The sequence below is a fragment of the Pelodiscus sinensis genome, chromosome 22 (assembly GCF_052426305.1).
Source record: "Pelodiscus sinensis isolate ZL-2025 chromosome 22, ASM5242630v1, whole genome shotgun sequence".
NCBI classification, from domain to species: domain Eukaryota; kingdom Metazoa; phylum Chordata; order Testudines; family Trionychidae; genus Pelodiscus; species Pelodiscus sinensis.
In genome coordinates this window covers 6,128,184-6,152,096 of record NC_143073.1, presented here as the reverse complement: position 1 = coordinate 6,152,096, position 23,913 = coordinate 6,128,184, and the positions used below count along the sequence as shown (strand labels likewise).

General features: G+C 48.2%; 1 protein-coding gene across 2 annotated transcripts in view; it reads left to right on the top strand.

The window, feature by feature from the left end:
* The window catches only part of RNF115 (ring finger protein 115), a 60,609-nt gene that overhangs the window by 15,649 nt on the left and 21,047 nt on the right, over positions 1-23,913 (top strand). For both annotated transcript variants that reach the window (XM_075908382.2, XM_075908383.2), the window contains 5 exons: positions 3,753-3,811; positions 8,739-8,796; positions 20,290-20,501; positions 23,078-23,149; positions 23,438-23,510. In XM_075908382.2, the coding sequence (XP_075764497.1) occupies positions 3,753-3,811; positions 8,739-8,796; positions 20,290-20,501; positions 23,078-23,149; positions 23,438-23,510 (474 nt within the window). The remainder of the gene's footprint in view (positions 1-3,752; positions 3,812-8,738; positions 8,797-20,289; positions 20,502-23,077; positions 23,150-23,437; positions 23,511-23,913) is intronic.

Genomic DNA, 23,913 nt, shown 5'->3' with positions numbered 1-23,913 from the left:
ATGTGTATTGATAGGCCAGCATCTGAGGCTGTGTATGTGAGAGTGCATTGCTGTGTTGACCTTTGACAGGTCACATTGTGTTAGCTTTGACAGATGGTTTCTGTTAGCTGACCTGTGCCTACACTTTGTTGGGTTTTTTTAAGTGTTGGACATTAGGGGCCAGATCCTCGACTGTTGTAAATCAGTGTCGTTCCCTAGCAGTGTTGATTTACACCAGTTAAGGATCTGGCCCAAAAGATGCTGTTGCATTTGTGAACGGAAAGGTCTGTTGGTACATAGTGTGATCTTCTGGCTGGTCATAGATGGTAGCAGGAAGGGATGTTAAAATGTGTTTGTTCAAGTAAATGTGTAAAAATTTCAGCGGTTACACATTGGTGGGGGGAGTAGCGGCTCCTTGGGAGCTGGTGCACTCAGGGAGTCAGCTCCCTGTGGGTACCATCTCTCGCCTCCCTCCCCACCCCCATGCTGCTGACTCTGATATAGAGTCAGCAGAATGGTGTGGGGGGCTGGCTGCATGTAACTAGGCACGTTAACCAACGAGCCCAGGCTCATCGGTTAACCATGCACACAGTCACAAGTTCACATCCCTAGTAGCAGATGTCCTCCCGTTCACAGAGCAAATGCCATAAATGCAAGAGGAGGCAGATTCTTTGAATCTCTCCTCCCCCCCCCCCCCCCCCAAGCAGCATCACCAGAGTCTTGCCTGGGCCCCTCTCCTGCAAGTTCCTCATTGGCGATCTCTGTCCAGTATTGAGAGAGCTGGGAAAGGACTCTCTGCTTGATGTAAAGGGGATGGGAATATCTGGTGATCAGGAGTGTCTAATGCTTCAAGGAAGTCTAGCAGGGTGAGCTTTGGTCTGTAGCCAGCAGGAGGGAATGCACTCCGGCGCGTGTTATGTCCCTGCCATGCCCATGTGTGAAGCTTGGTGATGAGGGGTCTGGATACTGGCTTCGGAGCACATTTGTTGGTTTTGCTAGCTCAGGAGATGGAGGGCAGACTAAGGATGTTAACTAACGAGTAATTTACTAGTCGAGTAGTCAATGGAATTTCCCGCTGGGGTTCTTGTACATTTCAACAGAGGAACGCGGAACTCCACCTGCAGCCCAGGGCCTTTAGGAAGTCCTGCTGACTCCGGGCTCCATGAGGGCGCTTACCCTGGGGACTCGTGCATTTCAAAGTGGAAGCGCCATCTTGGAGCCCAGGGTCAGCGGGGGACTCTGAGCCCCCTGCTGACCCCGGGCTCCATGCTGCGCTGCCACTTTGAAATGCCATGCAGAGCCTGGGGTCAGCTGGGCACTCTGCGTGCTTCCCCTTTGAAATGCCGCTGTGCAACGCTGCCAACTTGAAGTACCCACTCTTCCCCCACTCCCTTTGTTGCCTCTATCTGCCTCTTCCCCCCCCCCCCCCTTTGCTTTTTCTACCAACTCGACTATCCAGTAATGCTCGACTGCTCCCTTAATGTTTTAGGCCGGATTTCCTTTCTGAAGCATCTTCCATGCAAGGAGCTCAAAGAGCTTTGCAAACATTAATGAATTAAAGCCTCCCCACCCAGAGAAATAGGGGCAAAATTGTATCCATTTTATAGACAGTGAAACTGGCTAGGGAATGGAATTGTTTTGCTCAAAGTCTTTCAAGTCCCTGGCACAGCTGGGCATGTAGACTTGCCACTCATTTGCGTGTGTTAATTGCAAGAACATCTTTCCCTTTAGGGCTGTAGCGTCCAACACACTAGCCACACGTGGCTGTTTGGCCGGTGGCTAGTTCACTATAGCAGTAGCCACTGTAGTGGCTGCTGCTGCAGAGCTGCTTGGACACCACGGCTTTAGAAGATGCTCCCTCCCCAGGGCCCTCCAAATGGGGAGCAGAAATGCCCAGTCATTTGAGGAACTCCAGCTATCTGCGTGAATGAAGTTAAGTTGAGCTCCTCTTTTCTTCCAGCACACAGACTAAAGGCTGCTTCTTAAAATCTCTTCCCTAATGAATCCATGAACTTGATATTGATGTCCTTAGCAGGCCGTTTACCTGACTCCATGTGGAAGGACCTCTGGCTCCCCAAATTCTGGAAAGTTTTGCAGCTGCCCTGCAGCCCCACCCCCTTCTTGCACTGAAAGTGATTACAGGAGCTACGTGCTTCTGGTCTTGCAGCTTCCTGCCTTGCGTATGGGTACTGAGAGATGTGATCTCATGATTCAGCTTGTGCATGTGCAAGGTGAATGCATGAGCCCCATGCTTCTGATTTTGGAGTTCAAAGGGGTGTAGCTTTGTGTGGCCTTCCAGGTAAAGGGGCAGGGCAACATGCAGCGGGAGACAGACATGAGGCCATGCCTTAAAAATTTTTGGGAGGGCCTAATTGAGGCTTGCAAAGGGGCAGGGTAGTCAGTGGAAAAAAAACAAATACCAGGCACAGCTGGTTGAATCTAGCTCATTTCTCTTATCTCCTTCTCAGAAACTGGCTTTAAAAAGAGATGACAAAGCTGTTTATGCTCTGACTTTGATAATTACAGAGTGAATTCCCAGCCAGGGCTGGCTCTCCTGCAGTGCTCGCTACAGGAGGGCCAGTGCGGCATCAGAGCTGTATTTGAAATAGCTGTGCTCTGGCACCTCTCTAATTGAAGTGGCTTTCTTCCTGTCACCACTGCTGTCAACTGAGGCTATCCTCATCCAAGGCCTGTTCTCAAAATTCCCAGCGCTCCTCAGCAGGCTTCTAAATGGATCTCTTCTTAAATTGAGTTATCCAGCCGGGTTTGCTGCCGGCTGATAAAGTCCGTGTGTTGAGGAGCATTGAGAGACACCCCTGAGATACCCCTGCTGAGCTGTGCGATGGCTCACAAGAAGTAGAAAATCTGTTTTCCGGTTAAACTACCCCATTGTAACTCTCCAGCCAATAGTTTATTATAATGTATTTTGTCCTTCCCTAATGTCAGTTAATCTGAGACTGCCCCAGCATTGTACCCTCTACCATAGCAACTTTGTGACTCGGATATTATGTTCACTTAATGCATGAACAAAATGGATCACGTGACTGAAGGACCTGAACAAATAAGGACAATCAGTCTCGTTCCTTAAGAACACAAGCACGGCCATACTGGGTCAGACCAAAGGTCCATCTAGCCCAGTATCCTGTCTGCTGACAGTGGCCAATACCAGATGCCCCAGAGGGAGGGATCACAACACGTAATCCCCATGTGATCCTTCCCTGTCACCCACTTGCAGAGAAACAGAGACTAGGGATGCCATTGATGGACCTAACCTCCATGAATTTATCTAGTTCTTTTTTGAACCCTGTTGTAGTCTTGGACTTCACAACATCCTGTCACAAGGAGTTCCACAGGTTGACTCTCCTTCCCCCCCCCCCCCCCCTTGAGCTGCTTTCACAAATATGAAACACAGTTTGTAAAGGACTTCAGGACATCAAACCTAAACTGAAAGGTAGAGGTAGCATAGCTACTTGTGAGAGCAAGGGGTTTGGGAGTCAGGAGGTAGAGGGTTTGATTTGTCTAATTAGCCACTGACTTTGTGTGACTTTGGAAAGGTACCTCTTGGACTCTCACTTGGCAAATGGAAATAACACTCACCCTTTCTAAAGTGCTTTGAGAACTTTTGCCATAGAATTGCCAAGTCTGTATTTTTATTGTAGGGGAACCAAAAACTCCGACTCCTTGTTGGCATCACATGTGCAGTATTTCCAAGCTTCACCTTGGGCACCGTACGTCTTTGTGACTAAAGACTTCCCTTTCCTCTCGCTTTGCAGGAGTACACTTGCCCCCGATGCGAGTCTGGCTTTATTGAAGAAGTGACAGATGATTCCAGGTATTGTACAAACTCCTGAATGTGTGAGGCCAATTGCTTATACATAGTTGCAATCCATTTGTAACGTGTGTGATGCAAAGTATCGAAATGCTGTACGTAAAATAAGGGAAAAATGGATGTAAAATTAAAATGGTGCCTATTTGTATCATCTGAAAGCCGTGATAGTCATAGGACAGATATTTGCATTCATCTTCACAGAGTAAAAAAAGATCGTTATTGTGACACTGGAGTGATGTTGACAAGGAGAGGTTCAAGGAAGCCCCTTAATAAAAATGGTGGAAGTTGTGAGGTTAGTCTGGGCTTGTGTCCAATAGTTCAGGGAGATATGAACTCCTTTGGAAGTCTTAGACATAGTCTGCAGACCCCCAGAGGTCCCTAGACCACAGGTTGGGGTAGATCAATGTTCTTATGGATTTGGGGGTATAATTGTTAATGCCAGCTAGGCAAGTTCACCAAGAGGGGATCTAAACCTTTGAGGTGTCAAGGTTAAAAGTTCACCAAGAGGGGATCTAAACCTTTGAGGTGTCTTTTCTGTTCATCTGAGGTGCTTTAATGGCCCCCATGACTGCAATGGCTGAGCACCTCTCATTCTTTAAAGGTATCCCAGCTCCCCCTTTGTGAGGTGGAGCAGGGCTGTTGTTGCCTCATTACAGACAAGGATCTTGGACACAGTCAGTAAGGGTGTGTCTACACTGCATTACAGCTACAGTGCTGCAGCTGTGCCCCTGAATTACTGTTGTTTAGACGCTTCCTACACCAATGGAGGGTCTTTTCCATCAGTGAAGTTAATCCGCCTCTCTAAGAGGACAGTAAGTGGAAGAATGTTGGTTAAGAATTCTTCCATGTGCCTAGCAGGGTCTATGCTGGGAGTTAGTGACATTTTTCACAACTCTGAGCCATATAACTAGGTCATCCTAATTAAGAGTAGACCAGGACTAAGTGGCCCAAGGCCAAAAACAGGGAGTCTGTGCCGGAAGAGGGGATTGAACCCTGGTTTCCCAACTAGCTCCCTAACCATTAGACCATTCCTCCTCGTTTATTAGTGAAGCTTAGCAGAAGCTGCACTGATGCTATAATTTTTTCTGCTCTACTGCTTCTTTCTCATGGAATGCTACATTTAATACAGGTTGAACCTCTCTAGTCCAGCATCCTCGGGATCTGACCAGTGCAGAACGAGATGATTTTCTGGACCACAGGAGGTCAATATTGTCTAGTAGCATTACCAACACTTCCACTGCGTACTGGGCTCTTGGATGACGTGTAGGGCTAATTAATAAATTAGAGCTAAATAACAGCACAGAACCCTGAAAGCCGAGACTTGTGGCTGTAAACAAACTTTCTGGAACTGCAGGAAACTTGGGCGTGCCCATGATAAATGGACATCTAGCTAACTGAAATCATGCTGAACCATGGATGTTGCTGAACTAGAGAGGTTCAACCTGTAATAAAATAACAAGTACGCTAAGTGTGGAACTTGGGATCAGGATGAGAACTCAAGGGCCTTGCTCTGACACCAACTCCTTCTGTGGCCTCAAGAAAGTCTCCTGGGATATGTCTACACTGCTCGTTAGTTCGAGCTAGGTAGGCAAATGAGGGCAACCGGAGTTGCAAATGAAACCTGGGATTTAAATATCCCGGGCTTCATTTGCATGTTCCCGGGCGCCGCCATTTTAAAATCCCCCTTCGTCTGAACTCCGTGCCCGTGGCTACACACGGCACGGTGTAGGTAGTTCGAATTAGGATCTCTAATCTGACTCTGCTGACAAATCACTGACACACCTTGGATACAGTCCCGATCGAATTCCTTGGATACAGGATCTCTGATTCGAGCTACCTACTCCGTGCCACGTGTAGCTGTGGGCATGAAGTTCGGACTAAGGGGGATTTAAAAATGGCGGTGCCCAGGAACATGCAAATGAAGCCCAGGATATTTAAATCCCGGGCTTCATTTGCAACTCCGGTTGCCCTCATTTGCCTACCTAGCTCGAACTAATGAGCTAGAGTACACATACCCCTTGTGTGTCTGCTTCAATTTCTCCACTTTAAAATGGGGATAATATTTCATGGGATTATTGGGACTGATTTGATATTTAAATACACAGAACATAGAGCTGGAAACTAACGGGCGGGGAAAGCATCACTATCTCCTAATTTAGTGCGTTTACGGCAAAAATGTAGGTGAGATGGGACGTGGATTTGAAGTACAAATCCTGACTAAGTTTTACATGGAGCAAAATCTTGGTCTAATGCTGTACAATAGAGCTTGGTTTAATATTCCACTTAGTAATAATGATGGCTAATTCAAAGCTGTTTTGTGTTGGTGAGCTCTTGAGAATAGAACTGTGTGTGTTTTAGTTGATTAAACACTGCTAATTATTGTAATAATCTGCTTTTCCTGTGATTGCATATAACAGACTATGTAGCTCCTTCTAACATGCTAGTTGTCAGGATTTAAATGACAATTGGCAGTTTTTCTCCATTGATCTCAGTTTCTTACAAAAGAGGACATTGAGGGACTGTATCCAAGGTGTCACAGTGATTTGGCAGCAGAGTCAGAAATAGAACCACCTCTGATTCACAGGTCAGCCAGCAGCCACACTCCACACTTCAGATGCACTCACCCAGGAACCTTTCCCCACAACAAACCCCGTTACACAAGTAACACCGTCACAGGACCTAACCACATGAGCCACATCAGGGGCTCATACAACTGCACATCCTCTGGGATATATGCCATCAAGTGCCAGCAATGCCCCTATGCCATTTATAGCGGTCAAATAGAACTGTCTCTGTGAAAAAGGATAAATTGACACACAGCAATTGTACAGCAGGAATGTAACAGACACATAAACCAGAGGAACGTTTTAACCTACTTGGACACTCAGTCATGGTTTTAAAAGTAACCATTCCTCTACAAAGGAATTTCACTACCCAATTAGAGAGAGAGACTGCTGAGCTGGAATTCATTTGTAAATTTGAGACAGTTACCCTGGGTTTGAATAGAGACATTAGCTGGTTAACGCACTACAAAGCCAATTTCTTCTGCCTTTGACATTCACATTTTCACATCAAAAGCTCTGAATGGGACACATCCAGCCCACTTAATTAGCTTCATTAACATTGGTCCTACAATGGACAGGTTTATGCTTTTGCTGTTATGTATAAACTTGGATTCTGTTGTTTCAACTCCAACTCATCTGATGAAGTGGGTTTTACCCATGAAGTCTCATGAAAATATAATGTGAGTCTCGGAAGTGCCGCAGGACTAGGGATGTCGGTTACTGTGTAATTGAATAATTGTGTAACTGCATCAGGTTTTAGCGGTTACATGACTATTCGATAGTTCCCAGGGGCAGGGCCAGCAGCCAGTGCTCTCCTGGACCCACTCTCGGGAGCCCCTTGCCACCTCACGCTGCTGCTTCTGGTACAGAGGCAGCAACGTGGGGTGTCAGGCAGGAGCCAATCTGTGAGGGGGAGCTGGTTTTAAAAGCCGGCTCCCTGCGCAGACCGGCTCCCTGCGCAGACAGGCTCCCACCTGATGTTCATGGGGACCTGAGCTACCTGCAGACAGGGGCTGCGCTGGCATCCCACAGAGCAGCCTCTGTCTGCGACATGCCTGGGCCCACTGCAGACACAGGCTGCTCTGTGGCAGCTTCCCTGGGGACAGGTGGTTCCGGGAGAGCCAATACGCATGGTGAGCCGGCTTGAAAGTTGGCTTCCTGTGTGTACCGACTCCTGCCTGTCCCCCTTGACCCTCTCTGTCAGGAGCAGCTCCACCAGATCCGGTACTCATGGGGAGCTCACTTGACTCCTGGCCCCCTCCTCCCCCACCTCTGATACAGACGCAGGTGGGGGGAGGGAGTACATGTAGTTGACAGGATTAATTGTGTAGTTAACTACACAGTTAACATCCCTACACAGGACTACTCGTGGTTTTTAAAGTTACAGACTAACATGGCTACCCTGCGGAGACTTTAGTGAAGTTCTTTATCCAGTAGAACACACTGCCTACAAACAGCTAGGGACTGAAAAATATGCTAGTCTGGCACTTCCTATATTCAGTCCTGAGCCACGGCTGAGAAAGTTGTGCTATTTGGAGTGGGAGTGGTAACAATATTAAAATCTGATCTCTCCAGGCTCCCAAAGCAGGAAAGCTGTCCAACATGTTTCACTAGAAAGATATGAGTCACTGTCACGCTGTCCCTTTTGCACACAGATATTCTGGGCAGTTAACGAATGAACATGAAAATCTAATTACACAAAGCCTAATATTTTTTGCTTGGCTCTGTGTTTAGGAATGTTTGCCTTGGAACAGAGGAGCCCTTGAACTGTTGCGAGCACCCTTCCCCAAACAAACTTGGCAAACTGACATGACTTGATGTGTTGCAGAGCTAAGCACAAGAAGGTTTAGTTGGAGGGGTGGAAGAGTTTTGCAGGAAGGGAGAAAGTGCCAAATATCCAAGATAAACTGGGGAGCTGCTCTGAACTGCGTATAGGAAATAAACAGCTACTGTGAAGCACAAATACTAATCAAGCAGCTCAAGGGAAATGTATTTCTACTGCTGTTAACTGGCTGCTGCTGTTTCCTGCAAATTGGAATCTGTAAAACATCTTGCATACTTTTTTCCATACAGAGGAAATCTAAATTGGTGCTCTGTGTAGTCACTTTAATCTTTCAGCAGACTCATTAGCTTTACCTGCCTTTCCCCACTGGGCTGACGCTACGCTTTATATATAGATTAATTCCTTCCCCAAAGTAACTTGTGCACCTCATTTGATCACCCTTTTTGCTCATCCCACGTGGGAGCCTTGTCTTGTTCCTTATTGAGAGTCTGGCACACGCTGGCTTCCGTCTATATTTAACCCTCAGAAGGGGGAGCTTATTTTTGGAAGCAACAACTTGCTCTGACTACTGTTTTCTCCTCAGTTTTCTAGATGGTAGTGGCAGTGGAATAGACGACAGTCCATCCACACAATTTGCAGAGGTGAGTTGACTTTGTTTAAAGACTCTTTTTTTTTTTTTCTTTTTTTTTTTAACTCTGGAGCAGAAAATATGTTTGGGATTTTAGCAATTCTTTTTTTAATGACAATTATGTGCAAGGAGCTGCACTCACAAAAGCATACCCTAGCTAGCAACACCCTGATAGGAGTCGATGTGTGACTGACTCAGACTGCTATCTGCTGGAAAGTAAATCAAGTTCTTAACGTGTTATTCTAAGCTTTGCTGGATGAGAGCTGCCCTTTTGGTAATTGGTTTGGTTTAGGTACAGTTAATTACAGAACAGATGGAGTCCCTGAAGATACAGCACGCTCTTGAAGGATATCTTGGTCCCATTACAGTCAATGGGAGTTTTGCCATCTTTAAGGAGATCTGTACAGGAGGCTTTGCTTCATGACCACGCTGAGGACAGTTTTGAAGTTAATGGTTTAGCGCATGCAACCAGACCCGTTCCAAGCACACAGCCTGGCCGGACCAAGGCTCAAAGCAAATGATAATGCAAAGAGATGAGAGCAGCAGAAGCAGAGGGAGTGAAGGAGGCATGATTTAGGGCAGTGGTTCTCAAACTTTTGTACTGGTGACCCCTTTTACATATCAAGTGTCTGAGTGCCACCCATTCTTCTTATACCTTAAAACCACCTTTTCATATATTTAACACCATTATAAATGCCAGCAGTGAAGCAAGATTTGGGGTTGGAGGCTGACTGTTCATGACTCCCTTATCCCCCCAAGTAATAACCTTGCAACCTCCTGAGAGGTTCTGACCCCCAGTCTGAGAACCCCTGATCTAGGGAGTCACTACATCAATTCCCTTCTTTCCCCCATCATATATCAAAGCACAAAGTTGATGCAAAGTGGCTTGTCCAGTCTTCTCTTGCTGGAGGGAATGTTGAGACCCATAAGATGATTAAAATGATAGAACATCCATATTGGGTCTGACCGAAGGTCCATCTAGCTCAGGGTCCTGTCTTTTGACAGTGGCCAATGCCAGGTGCCCCAGAGGGAAAGAACAGGAGTGGTTTAAGGACACCCAAAGCGTGCGGTGGCATCTAACACTATCTTGGCTAATAGTTGTTGATGGATCTATCCTTCATCAACTTACCTAATTCTGTTTTGAACCCAGTTATAGTTTTAGCTTTCAAAACATCCCCAGCAATGAGTTCCCCAGGTTGATTGTGTGTTGTGTTGAGTACTTCCTTTGGTTTGTGTTAAACCTGCTGACTCTACGTTTACCTCAGGGGTGGCCAACCCGTTAAACGAAGAGACGAAACAGTGGCGGAAAAAATGTGAAGAGCCGCAACATAATTTTTTTTCAGCAATTTTTGTGGAGCCAAAAAAAAGGGGGGGGAGGGAAGAACTCCCCACCAACCCCCCAGGTTTGTTGAGGGGAAAAAAAAAGATGCTGCCTCTTTAAAAGAAAAGGCTTTTTGGCCACGTCTTGGTGACTCCATTTTGAATTGCCGCACTGGATGGCTTCACTACCCTGGTGAGCACAGGGAGTCAGGGCTGTTTCTAGGGGTACAGGGGCAGCTTTGCAAGCCGCACTTTGAGGGGAAGAGCCACATGCAGCTAACAAGCCATGGGTTGGCCACCCCTGGTTTACTTGGTAACCTGGAGGTCTTGCGTTATGTGAAGGGGTCAATAACGCTTCCTTATTCATTTTCTCTTCCATTCATGATTTTATGAACTTTCCTGCTCCCCGGTCATCTCTTCCCACCTGAGCGGTCCCCGGCTTTTTTATTTTTCTTTATGTGGAAACTGTCCCATGTCATTAATCATTTTGGTTGCCACTCTGTGTATCTCTCCCACTTGTAATGTGTCTCTTTTGAAATGAAGTAACCAGACCTGCCTGCAGCGTTGAAGGTGTGGGAACCATGGAATTGTATAGCGGTGTTAGTCATAAACTGACCTGTTAGTGTTGGCCGACTCTTGGGAAGTGGGGTAACAACAACACTTGACTAGAGGATGACTTAACATGCCCAGTTGTTGATAATCGTTATTACTACAGGTTGGACCTCATGGGTCCTGCACCCTCAAGACCTGGCTGGTCCTGAATGAGGGGATTTGCCAGATCAGGGAAGGTCCTTCCCCTCATGGCCCATGCTGCCACCAAGTTACAGCTCCAGCCTCCCCTCGCTTCTGCCCAAGGTGCTTTCCCCCTCCCCCCTGGGGGGGCACTCTCTAGATGCCTCCGGCTGTGCTACTGCTGGGGCTGGAGGGCCACAGTCAGAGCTGCGCAACCTGGACAGAGATCCCTGGGCTCTGTGATCCAAGAACATCCGTGGTTTGTGCTGGACCACAGATATTGCCGAACCAGGGAGGGTATAGCCTTTATAAGGGTTCACCTATGTGGGAATCAAAGATTATGGACGCTCCCTGTGACCAGTGCGTACTGTCTCCCTGAGAGTCATCAGTTTATCCCTGTGATGTTACATAAAACAGTGGTTTGGATGGGGGGGGGATAGAAGAAGGGGAGAAGGTCCTAGACTTGAAAAGTTTCTTGTGATGATGTTTTGGATACTTGGGGAGACATACTGCATCAGCCATGTGAAAGTGTGGATGAAAAGGGCTAGTTAAAAAGATGCTCAGTTACTATTTTATAGATCTGTTTTCGTCTCTGTTTTCATAGCGCTTTTCCTTTAGCATACTGACTGAAAACCAGAAGCATGAACATTGATGGTACCATGTACTTTTAAAAGCCTTATGAGTTAACTTCAGAGTCCTTCTTGCTAAATTCCAGCTTCTTCAATTATAGCGGGCATATCTAAAACTATGTCTGTACTAGCACTTTTGTTGGTATAGCTTATGTCCAGGGCCCTACCAGATTCAAAGCCAGGGAAAATGTGAGATCTGGCCTTGTGTGCTTTGACCCTATACTATGCAGAGAGATCAGTGTTTCTCAGGTTGGGGATTCTGACCCAAAGAGAGTTGCTGGGGGATCACAAGGTTATTTTAGGAGGGTCACAGTTAGGGATGTAATAGTGTAGTTGATTAAGTGATAAGCAAAAGCTTATCAATCAATGCTATACATTACATGCATTTATCTTAACATGCCTATATACAAATGCAAGAAGTATGGGGAATAAGCAGGAAGAACTTGAAGTGCTAATAAATAAACACAACTATGACACAGTTGGTATCACAGAGACTTAGTGGGATAATACACACAACTGGAATATTGGTGTAGCAGGGTACAGCTTGCTCAGGAAGGATAGGCAGGGGAAAAAAGGGAGGCGGTGTTGCCTTATGTATTAAAAATGTACATATTTGGACTGAGGTTGAGATGGATATAGATTTGTTGAGAGACTCTGGGTTAGGTTAAAAGGGGTAAAACACAAGGGTGATGTCATGAGGGGTCTACTGCAGACCACCTACTCAGGCAGAAGAGGTGGATGAGGCTTTTTTTAAACAACTAACAAAATCCTTGAAAGCGCAGGATTTGGTGATGATGGGGGACTTCAGCTATCCAGACATCTGTTGGGAAACTAACACAGCAGGGCACAGATTATCCAATAACTTCTTGGACTGCGTTGGAGACAATTTTTTATTTCAGGAAGTTGAGAAAGCTACTGGGGGGAAGCTGTTCTAGATTTGATTTTAACAAATAGGAACTGGTTGAACATTTGAAAGTGGAAGGCTGCTTGGGTGGAAGTGATCATGAAATCAGAGTTCATGATTCTAAGGAATGGTAGCAGGGAGAACAGCAAAATAGAGACAATGGATTTCAAGGAAGCAGATTTTAGTAAACTTGGAGAGCTGGTAGGTAAGGTCCCATGGGAGGCAAGACAAGGAGGAGAAACAACTGAAGAGAGTTGGCAGTTTTTTAAAGGACATTATTTCCTGTGTAGGAAAGATAGAAAGTATGGCAAGAGACCACCTTGATCAACGATGAGATTTTACATGATCTAAAAATCAAGACGTAGTTGTATTAAAAAGTGGAAACTAAGTCAGATTACAAAGGATGAATGCAGGGGCAAGATTAGAAAGGCAAAGGCACAAAAAGAGCTAAATCTAGCTAGAGGCATAAAGGATAACAAGAAGATGTTCTATAAGCATATTAGGAGAAAGAGGAAGATCAAGGACAGGGTAGGCCCATTACTCAAAGAAGAGGGAGAAACAATGTCAGGAAACTAGGAAGAGGCAAAGGTGCTTAACGACTTCTTTGTTTCAGTTTTTGTCAAGCTATCCTCTTTGAAAAATCATGGAAGTTGGGTGAGGTTCCCGAAGACTGGAAAAGGGCAAATCTAGTGCCCATCTGTAAAAAAAAGAAATATGAACAGCCCAGGAAACTGCAGACCAGTCAGTTTAACTTCTGTGCCAGGGAAGATAATGGAGCAAGTAATTAAGGAATCCATCTACAAACATCTGGAAAATGATGAGGTGCTAGGTTACAGCCAGCATGGATTTGTAAAGAACAAATGATGTCAAACCAATCTGATAGCTTTCTTTGATAGGATATCAAGCCTTGTGGATAAGGGTGAAGCAGTGGACATGGTATACTGAAGTCTAAGTAAGGCATTTGACATGATCTCGCATGACCTTCCTATCAATAAACTAGGAAAATACAACCTATATGGGGCTACTATAAGGTGGGTGCATAACTGACTGGATAACCATTCTCAGAGAGTAGTTATTATCGGTTCACAATCATGCTGGAAGGGCATAACAAGTGAGGTTCCGCAGGGGTCTGTTCTGTTACTGGTTCTGTTCAATATCTTCATCAGTAATTTAGATGATGACACAGAGACTACAATTCTTAAATTTGCAGATGATACCAAACTGGCAGGGATTGCAAGTGCTTTGGAGGATAGGGTCAAAATTCAAAATGATCTGGACAACTGGAGAAATGGCCTGAGGTAAACAGGATGAAGTTTAATAAGGACAAATGCAAAATACTCCACCTTGGAAGGAACAATCCATTTCACACATACAGAATGGGAAGCCACTGTCTAGGAAGGAGCACTGCAGAAAGGTATCTAGGGGTCATAGTGGACCACAAGTTAAACATGAGACAACAGTGTGATACTGTTGCATAAAGAGCAAACATGATTCTGGGAGGCATTAATAGGAGTGTTGTGAGCAAGACACGAGAAGTCATTCTTCCGCTCTACCTTGCACTGATTAGGCCTCAATTGGAGTATTGTGTCCAGTTCTGGGCACCACATTTCAAGAAAGATGTGGAGTAACTGGAAAAGGTTCAGAGAAGAGCAACAAGAATGGTTAAAGGTCTAGAGGGCATGAGCTATGAAGGAAGACTGAAAGAATTGGGCTTGTTTAGTTTGGGAAGGAGAAGACTGAGAGGGGACATGATAGCGGTTTTCAAGTATCACAGGAAGGAGGGAGAAAAATTGTTCTCCTTGGCCTCTGAGGATAGGACAAGAAGCAATGGGATTAAATTGCAGCAAGGGAGGTTTAGGTTGAACATTAGGAAAAACTTCTTGTCAGAGTGGTTAAATGCTGGAATAAATTGCCTAGGGAGGTTGTGGAATCTCTATCTTTGGAAATATTTAAGAGCAGGTTGGATAGACATCTATCAGGGATAATCTACACAGTGCCTGGTCCTGCCATGAGGGCAGGGGACTAGACTTGATGACCTCTTGAGGCCTCTTCCAATTCTAGGATTCTACAATTCTATGATTTTTGCCCCACCCTCCTTGCCAGTACATTTTTTTAGCAGGCTGGCCTGCAGCCTGGCTCAGTCCTGGCTTGCGCTGGGTTCAGGACCTACCCCTGCTGTGGCTCTGCATTTCAATAGGAATCAGGCGGGCAGGCCTGGCTCAGTTCCGGCTTGCGCTGTGTCCGAGAGCTCCGACCACTCCCTCCCGTGGGCAGGAGCCTGCTGCCACACTGTGCTGCCGCCTCTGTATCAGTCAGTAGCATAGGGCGACAGGCTGCAAATCCATGAGGAGGGAGCTAGTTTTTAAACTGGCTCCCCTCGTGATCCAGCTCCCACCTGGCACCCTGTGCTGCTGCCTCTGATGCAGAGGCAGCAGCGTGGAGTGGCAGAGGGCTCTTTGGGAGCGGGGCCAGATTGCACTGACTGCTGGCCCCGCCCCCGGACACTATAGAATAGTTGAGTAACTGATGATAATTGATGAGGTTAATCCTCTGTTCAATTAACTGGTATTTAACATCCCTAGTCACGGTATTGCCACCCGTACTTCTGCTCTGCCTTCAGAGCTGGGCAGCTAGAGAGCAGTGGTTGTAATATTCACTGGGTGCCCAACTATGAGGGCAGCACCCTGCCAGCAGCAGTGCAGAAGTAAGGGTGGCAATACCATGTCCATGTCGCCCTTGCTGCTGCTGGCAGTAGCTCTGACTTCAGAGCTGGGCTCCCAGCCAGCAGCCACCGCTCTCCAGCTGCCCAGCTTGGAAGGCAGTGCTGCTGCCAGTAGTACACAGAAGTAAGGGTAGCAATACCACACCCCTCCTCCCCCCCACACAACTTCTTCCCCTCCTCCCCCCCCCACACAACTTCTTCCCCTCCTCCCCCCCCCCCCCCCCCACAGCTTCTTTGTGGGTCAGAACCTCCTATAATGGTGAAATTGACCAAAGTGGACCATGAATTTGGTAAGCCCCTACTTGATGTCACTCTTGTGTGAGAGAACACCCCTCTGAGCAAAATAAGTTATGCTGACAGATGTGCTGGTGTGGACATTGCTGTGTTGACAGGAGATGCACTCCTGCCGACACCGCAACCGCTACTCGTTGAAAGTGGCTTAATTATGTCGATGGTAGGCCTTTCTCCTGCCGGTAGAGAACGGCTACACGAGAGAAGTTAGAGAAGTATCAGTAAAGCTGTGCTGCTATAAACTCCCTGGTATAGATTTGGCCTTAATTCCCCTCTGTGATTTCAGCTGGCTATAACATTCTTCTAAATTAAACTGCCGGGCTCGCCCCCAGAATTGACTTCGTTTCAGCAGCGGGTGAAGTGATTTTTGCTTGTACTTTGTGTGACTGCTCACAACGAGCTTTGGGATGTGGTGGATGCAAGGCACTAGGTCCATATTAAGATTAGCATTAATAATGAGCGTTTGCTCTTGGCGGGGTTGCAGGCAAGCATAGGGTAGCTGCATTCTGATCAGCCAAAGTTGCAACTCAGTTCTGATGCTGGGGCATACCCCATGCTGACAAAGGTGTCAGTAAAACATGGCTAGTACATATGTGGAGATCGCTCTTTTTCCTCCTTACAGTGTATTCTGTAGGATCTGATTCTTGTGATACATCTCAAACTGCAGCTATTTCTAATGTAATTATCTAGTGATGCGTCTGGAACGTCAATGATGCATCCAGTGTAAATGCCACCTGCTCCTGTTTCACACAGATAGTGTTGGACAAACAGAGCTATCTGCCTGGTTACATGTTCTGAAATCTTTCATAAAAATCTTCTTTCTAAAACCTTCCGTGCTTCTGTAACACAGCATCCTTGGCTACTGCCTGAGCTGTTTCGAACCACAGGCTTGTTGTGTTGCTTTTCGAGAAACCTCTTCATGATTCAACAAAACTGGTTTTGCAGCCTAAGATTGCACAATAGCCCTTTGAGCGTTGAATGATGCCTTCAGAGGTCCAGGAGAGGAAAATGGGGAGATTCCCTTGCTTCGTAAATGTATCTCTACACCAGGACTACTCAACCTTGGAAGCCCTGGGGGCCACAATGATACTCTCAGCACATGCGGAGCCCTCAACTTAAGTGTAGGTGCATAGACATGCAAATATGTGCAAATAGCTTCTTTCACACTGATGGGCATGAAGACAAAGATTAAGGCAAGACTACACAACACACAATATTTACCCGATTTCCACCCATATGACCGCAATTTTAATGAGCAATGATAATCCAGGAATTTAACTACTAAAACGCATATCAACCGAAGATCATTATATTGAGTACTTCTTCGTGTTGGCTCCTATGCGGTCCATGTGTTGAGCCCCGCGTAAATCCAAACTGCACTGTGGGCTGCAAACAAACGCACTGCATGCAGCCCATGGGCCGTGTGTTGAGTAGCCCTGCTCTGCACCCTGCTTCTTTCCTGCAAGCTTGTGGCAAGGAAATCTAGTCCGAAGCTTTGCATAATTTCATCGGCTACCCCGAAAGCTCATGCCCTATGCAAATGTTACACCTGAGCTGAGCATCTCGGCTTACCTGAGTGGATTGTCACCGAGCTGACAGCTGTTCAGTTTAGTAAAGGAACAGGTGGATTTCAGCAGCAAAAGCAGCAGGTATGTGGACGAATGGAGCACGTATTGGCGGCGGTACAAAGGAGTGACCCCCTCCTAGGCACCCTCTGAGCACCCTTGCTACTGGTGGCCTCTGAGCACCCTTGCTACTGGCCCCTTGCCTCAGTTTCCCTCTTGGGTAACTCCAAGGACTACACTTGAGCCTGTGGCTTACACTGGCCCCCAGGAGGGGTGGTGGTTGTTACAAAATGCTTGTGCAAAAAGTCTATAAACGCCCCAAAACTACAGCCCACGTCACCCCACTGCGTATAGTCTTTGTTCTCACTGCACCTCAGCAGCTTCTATCAGCCAGCCTCCTTTTCTGTCCTTTTCTTTTCCTGTACTGGGGCCTGCCCATTCTATTGGGGTACAGCCCAGCTTTACTCAGCAGGGACTCCCCCAGCCTCTCTGTTAGGAGCATCCCTCACCGCCCCAGTCCCCTCTCCCTTCCCAGGTCAGCAAGTAAGCCCCTGTCTTGCTCCTCTTGCTTTCAGCCCTCTCGTCCTTGGCTCTGGTGTAGAGCCCACAGGCACCTCCCTCTGCGGCTCCCCTTGCCTTCAGCCTTCTGGCTTGGGGTCCCCAGCAAGGCCTGCGTAGTGCCCCTTGCCTCCGCTTTCTCCCAGGAGCCAATGTCTTCCCCCTGGCAGCTGCCCTCCCCTGCCCGATTCCTTTACTCTGGCATGTTGGTGGGTACTACAAAATACATCCCGTTGTCTGACTGGCTTCCTGGCTGTGATCATCACGGCAGCTTTCTGTTACTAAGACCGTGGTGGTGTCATTGTGCCAGCTAAGAACAAAATGTGCTCTTCTGTTTTCTGTCGTCGGAGGATTTCTGATCTGAATCTAATTAGCCGCATGCTGATTCTCCTAGCCCTCTGCGAGGGTAGGCATACTCCCCATTTTACAGGTGGAAGAATAGAGGTCCGGGGAAGACAAGGTGGCTTTCCCAACATGACACACTGATCGGAGGATGCCATGGAGGCTTAGCTCTTGGTCCTCTGCTCTCCCCGCTAGAAAACTCATCCATGTCCTTGTCAAACGAGACCTTTTTTCCCCAACGGTGTTAACACACAATGCTTTCGTTGGTGCCCTCCGTCAGTAAGCCTTCGCGCAGTGAAGGGAGCAGCCACGTCGCAGCTCTCCTCTGCCATTAGCAGAACAGCTAATAAAATGTTCTGCTGCAAGGTCAGGAAGGTAAAAGAACAGCTGCTTTCTCCCTGGATCTGGGTCAGCTGGTTGGGAAGAACATGTGAGCAGCCATATCTGTGTGAGTCCCTCCAAGGCGGTTGAGTTCGTTCGCTGTTTTGTGGGCCAAGCGTCCATCTGAAGCTGGCTGGGCATGTGACTCCCCTGGCATGGTGTTATCTTCCTATGTGCACCCACCACCACCCGACAACCGATTTGAAAGGTTTCTCCCCAGCCTTTCTCCTCCATTTATCTTTGCTGCCCCTTTCTTCTCCTCCCCCTTTTGCCAGCTGCATCGGTATTATTACCTGTTCCCCTCACTTCTTCTATAGCTTTTAAAGCAATACAGAGGAAGTATGAACAGATGGGGAAACTGAGGCATGGAGAGATTTTTTTTTTAAAGTGACTTGACCAAGATCATGCACCAAGCCAGTGGCAGAGCCACGGTCAGAACCCCTGTCTGTAGAGTCCCAGCCTAACACTAGGCCACATTGATGCCTGCTAGCCCAGCCCTGTAAGATCTACAAATATGAGGGCTACTGTTTGACTTGCTAAAACAAACATGTATTCTGCTTTCATCGCTGTGTGTGAAACTGTCAGGAAAGAGTCAACAGATTAGTCTAGGTGGGGGTGATGCACCTGATTAGCTTGGGCTAAATTAAGCCAGTTGCTATGGCTCCCAGAAGATGGCTGGCAAACCATCTGAATTTGCTAACTTGCTTTCCTCAGGATGACTTTGCTTCCTCCCCCCACATGCTGCTCTTCTTGACCTTTTAAAAAGTTTTTCTGGAAAGCGGCTCTTCCACGCGCAATTTTGTAGTGACCGCAGCCCTGCTGCCGCCTGCTGCCCCAGTTCCCCAGGCCCGGCCTAACCCCGCTGCCCCCATTTCGCGGGTCCTTGAGGGTTTTTCTGTAGCAATGGCTGCTAAGACAGGAAGGCCAGAGGTAATCTGTGGCCTGTGTAGCTGGAGTCTTTTCCTTTGTCCCCATGTTTTTTTTCAGACTGCTGACATACAGACTATCGCCTGCGGGGTAGCAGTGGCTTCTGGTGCCCTGTGCTGGTCGGTACCTTCTGTGTAGCAAGTCCCTGATTACTTACCAGCTTGGCAGCATTGCCTAGTGGGTAGGGCATTGGATTGGGACTCAGCAGAGCTTCTGTGTGATTGTGGACAATTCACATCCCTGGACAATTCACATCACAGAATTGCCCCGAAGCACTTACAACACATGGCTCTTAGGGTGCGTCCATACAGCGCCTAGCAGATGATTTTGTACGGCGGCTCTCGGCGCCGTGAGGATGGAAAGATAAATACTTCCACACGCCTTCCACCAATCACAGCTGGCTCCGTGTTTGCCGCCCGGCCGGGAATGCTCTTACCCCGGCCAGTGGGGAAGGGAGCCGTGTCCCTGTGCAGTACCTTCTCTGGGAATAACTAGAGACCTTCAGTCTCCAGGGCAGTTGCTCTAGCACTTGTCTCTGCTATATGTTCATTTTTAAAGGGCCTTTATAAAACTGCAGGGTTTTAAACTACAGCTCCTCTGCATTTTAGCCCTGCATTCATGAGCATCTGATATTTCCCCTGCCTTCATTGGAACAGCCTCCCCTTTTGGTATAGAAATAATCTTAAAATGCATCACATGGGGGAGAGTCCAGATTTCCCAGCCTCAGAGATTGTAGTCCTCTGTGTAACCCTAGAAGAGAAACCGTGAAGCTGGTGTCCTTGCGTTGCTCTCTTCAGCCTCCCTGACCAGGGCCTTTTCTGTAGCCTGGTCAGGCTTGGCTAAAGAGTAGAGGTGTATAGCTGGGTGTTTGTCACCCTAGGAGTTGGACCCTTACCTCCCTGCTTGTTACATCCCTCCGCATAGGGCAGGGTGTAACAAGGCTGCTAAGGGTGAGCCGCCACCCAGCGAGAACAGCTTTTGGTCGCTGTGAACCCAGGGATCAGGAGGAGAGAGGTCCCGTGTCTGCCACTGATCCCTCGAGCCATCCTGTCCATCTAGGATTGTGTTTAAAGCAGGGTCTCCCTTGCCTGCCCTAACAGCCTCTGCGTGCGTATCTGTGTGCTTGGCTTCACAGTTTTGGGACCACTTGGACCACACGATGTTATTCCCAGAGTTCAGACCGTTTCTGAGCAGCAGCTCGCTGGAGCAAGACAGCAGAGACAACGAAAGGGGCCATCAAGCGCATGCGGATCTCTGGGGACCGAGCAGGCCCCCGCGGCTGCCCATGACAAGGAGGTACAGATCCCGGGGCAGCTCCCGCCCGGATAGGTCTCCGGCTATTGAAGGGTAAGTGGTGAGACTTCAGGGTCCTTATGGCAGCTTGCTTCAGTCTTCCCGCTTTCCAGAGCTTTCTACCCCTCCGCAGCCTGAGCCCCCTTCCCTCTGAGGCGGACTGGCCTGTTTGGAGACCGGGTTGGGGCCACCGTCTCTGTGATGCCCCAGGAGAGCCATCCGCGTGAGACCAAGAACAAATACAAGTCGTGACTCCAGCCCCCTGCATGGGAGCATGCCCCCCCCATTAGATCGCGGAATTGGCCCCCTTCGTTCTGAATGCCTCGGGCACAGGCTGGGTCCTTGGGTTTGCAGGAGGGCAGCAGTGTTGGGCCAGAGCGCTCCCGTAGACCAAGTCCCAGATTGGCACCCCGTTCATCAGTGGGGGATCCCAGGGCTTGCTTCCATCTGAGTCTGCTCTCCCTGCCCAAGCCTGCCGCACACCTCAAGGCAGGAATGGTTAAGATGCTGCCTTGTGCCTGGTGCTAAGGAGAAGGTGCTGCTCCGAGGGGGGGATTGGCGGGGGGCTAAGGGGAAGGTGCTGCCCCGAGGGGGGCGATTGGCAGGGGGCTAAGGGGAAGGTGCTGCCCCAAGGGGGGGATTGGCGGGGGGCTAAGGGGAAGGTGCTGCCCCGAGGGGGGCGATTGGCGGGGGGCTAAGGGGAAGGGGCTGCCCCAGTGGGAGGGGAGCTGGCGGCTGGATGCTAAGGAGAAGGTGCTGCCCTGGGGTGTTGGGGGGCAGGCCATGGGGTGCTGAGGAAGGGAGGTTGTGACAGACTGGGCCGGGTCTGGGTATGGCTGAAGTCGTCCGCTCAGGGCGAATTGCTCAAATTCAGAGCTCCTTACAGCCCCAGACTGGAGACCTTCCCAAGTAGGCCACAAACCAGTCGCGCAGAGCACTTCAGCTGCCAGTCTGGCCAGCCAGAAGCCTCACGAGCAAAACCCCTCGAACACCCCAGCTCTTCCTGTGCCCCAACCAGCCCCAGGCCTAACACACAGGTGAGGGGTTATAGAACCCGATCTCACCTACCCCCAACGGGTTCTTCCAGTCCCAAGAAACCAGCCACAGGTCCCCATCAGTTTACACTGTGGATCTTACCCACAAGACCACACTGAGCCAGTCCTTTAGAACCCAACATCTAAAGGTTTATTACTAAAAGAAAGAAAAGCATGAGAGTAAGATTGTTAAAGGAGAATACATTACATGCATCGAATCACCCAGTTCTCGATGCAGGCTCTTAGCAGGGATGTGTTTAAATTGCTATCTTAAAAGTCTCTGGTCTACATCCTATGTCAGGATGGGTCCACAGTTCTTTCCGGCTCGTTGTTCCCTGCAAGGTTTCATCTGGAATCAGGAGCAAAACTGAAGGCAAGATGGAGGGTACCACATGGCGCTTATATCCCTCTCCTGGCATCTTCCTGGCCAGAGCAGGTTACTGCAGGTCACATGGTCCATTGACCTATCCTTGTGTCCCAAGTCAGCAACCATTATTCTGGCTGGCTTGCAGATATCCAGACATTCCTTCAGGTGTGTCTCTGGCACTTAGCAAGGCTCCAGGGACAATAGATCTCTAATTAGCATAGCCATTGGCTGAGCATTCCTTGCCCCATGCTCAGCCACAGACAGAGAATTTTCCAGCATCCCTACAAAGTACACGTTTATAACTCCACATACAGATATTCTACAATTACATGAATAGCATATACAGAATCAGTAGAACAGAAGCTTTCATGTGACACCCCACATGGCTCCCTTTGTATACACTTTGGGGCAAACACCCCCCTCTGGGTGCAGCAGTGATCTGGCTGCTCCCCTTAAAATCCAGTCACGTGACAGGTACGAGAGCTCCTGTTTGGAAATGGGAAGGCAGCAGGACTGGTGCTCAGGAGGAACGCAGAGTTCGCAAACGTCTGTTTGACTCAGCGCTGACACGCGAACAGGAAGTTGTGGGTCCACAAGTCTTCGTCCTGCCTCTGGTGCTGGTGCAGGAGGACTAGCTTTGCCTCTCTGAGTATCCCGAGAGACGAGGGAGCAGATTTTTTTAAAGGTGTTTTGGCATCACCGGGCTCAGCGTTGCAGTGCCTAACAGATTTAAGGCCCTAAATCTCATTTTTGAAAGGGACTTAGGAGCCTCTTGTTCTACCTTCAGTTACCCACATTCCTCCCCACATTGCAAACTATTAACTCTGATCAGTGCAAACTATTGACTCTGAGTTGAATATTTTTCACACGCCACTGTCTTTTCCTTTAATCCCTTTCCCCACAGCACTGAGACCTATTAGTGTAGGGAAATGAGTCCGTGCCCTGCAAATCTGAACTCTTCCCAAGCCCTTGCGCCATCTCGGAGAGGTTTGCATTGCTTTGCCAGGCTTCCTTCCTCCTGTCGGTTGTGCAGTCGTGGCTCACCCTTGAAGGAAAGATGTGCGGCAAACATTCCCCAGCGAGTGGCTTTTTGAGGGAGGGAACCGTGGCTCATTTTGGGAAGTTTCGTGATTGGCTGTCGTCCTCTCACTACAATGTCGCTGCTTGCGGGTATTTTTCTCCGAGCCTGTTTGCTGAATTTTGTTTTGTTTTTTGCCCTTTCTTAACAGAATAATACAGCAGATCTTTGCAGGGTTTTTTGCAAACTCCACAATTCCGAGCTCTCAGCATCCGTTCTCCTGGTGAGTAGCACTTAGCACTGCCACCTCGGGTCAGATCGTTGCCGTAGACCGGTGTCATGCTGCCATCTGTGATGCCTCTGTGATAAATGGCACTGCGTCATGGGATGGTCTTGTGTGGTCAGATCTGTACTCAGCTGACCGCCTTCATCTCTGGGATCCCGCAAGATGAAGGGCTAGATAAATATAAGACCACTGCTACTTTTTGGATTGTGTTTCAGTGCAAGACAACTTTAGAGCTGTGTTGAGGTTGATTCAGTTTCTCCCTGAACTCTCTGCCTCTGTCTGCAGGAGTGGAATGCTGCACTCCAATCCGGGCGATTATGCTTGGGGACAGAGTGGCCTTGATGCTATTGTGACCCAGGTAAGACTTGCACGTTTGCTGAGATGGGGTGCGACTCCCCACCCCCTTTTCCTCCCCCCCAGTTCTGCTGCCTAAGCCTTTTGGTGTGTGCCAGTAAGATTTATGTATCTTTCACATTTCTCTCCTGTCAGTCTCTCTTCCTGCTAGAGAGAATCCCTTTTTCATGGATTTTAAAGCCAGCATGGTCTGTTGGATAACATAGTGGAGGGGTTGCTTGTAAAGTTTGCAGATGACACCAAGCTGGGAGGAGTGGCAGCCACTTAGGAGGATGTGACTACAGTTCAGGATGACACTGACAAACTGGAGAATTGGTTCGACACGATGAAAAATCAATAAAGAGAAGTGCAAAGTGTTTTTCTTAGGAAGGAAAAATCAAGTGCTTAACTACCCAATTGAGGATAAC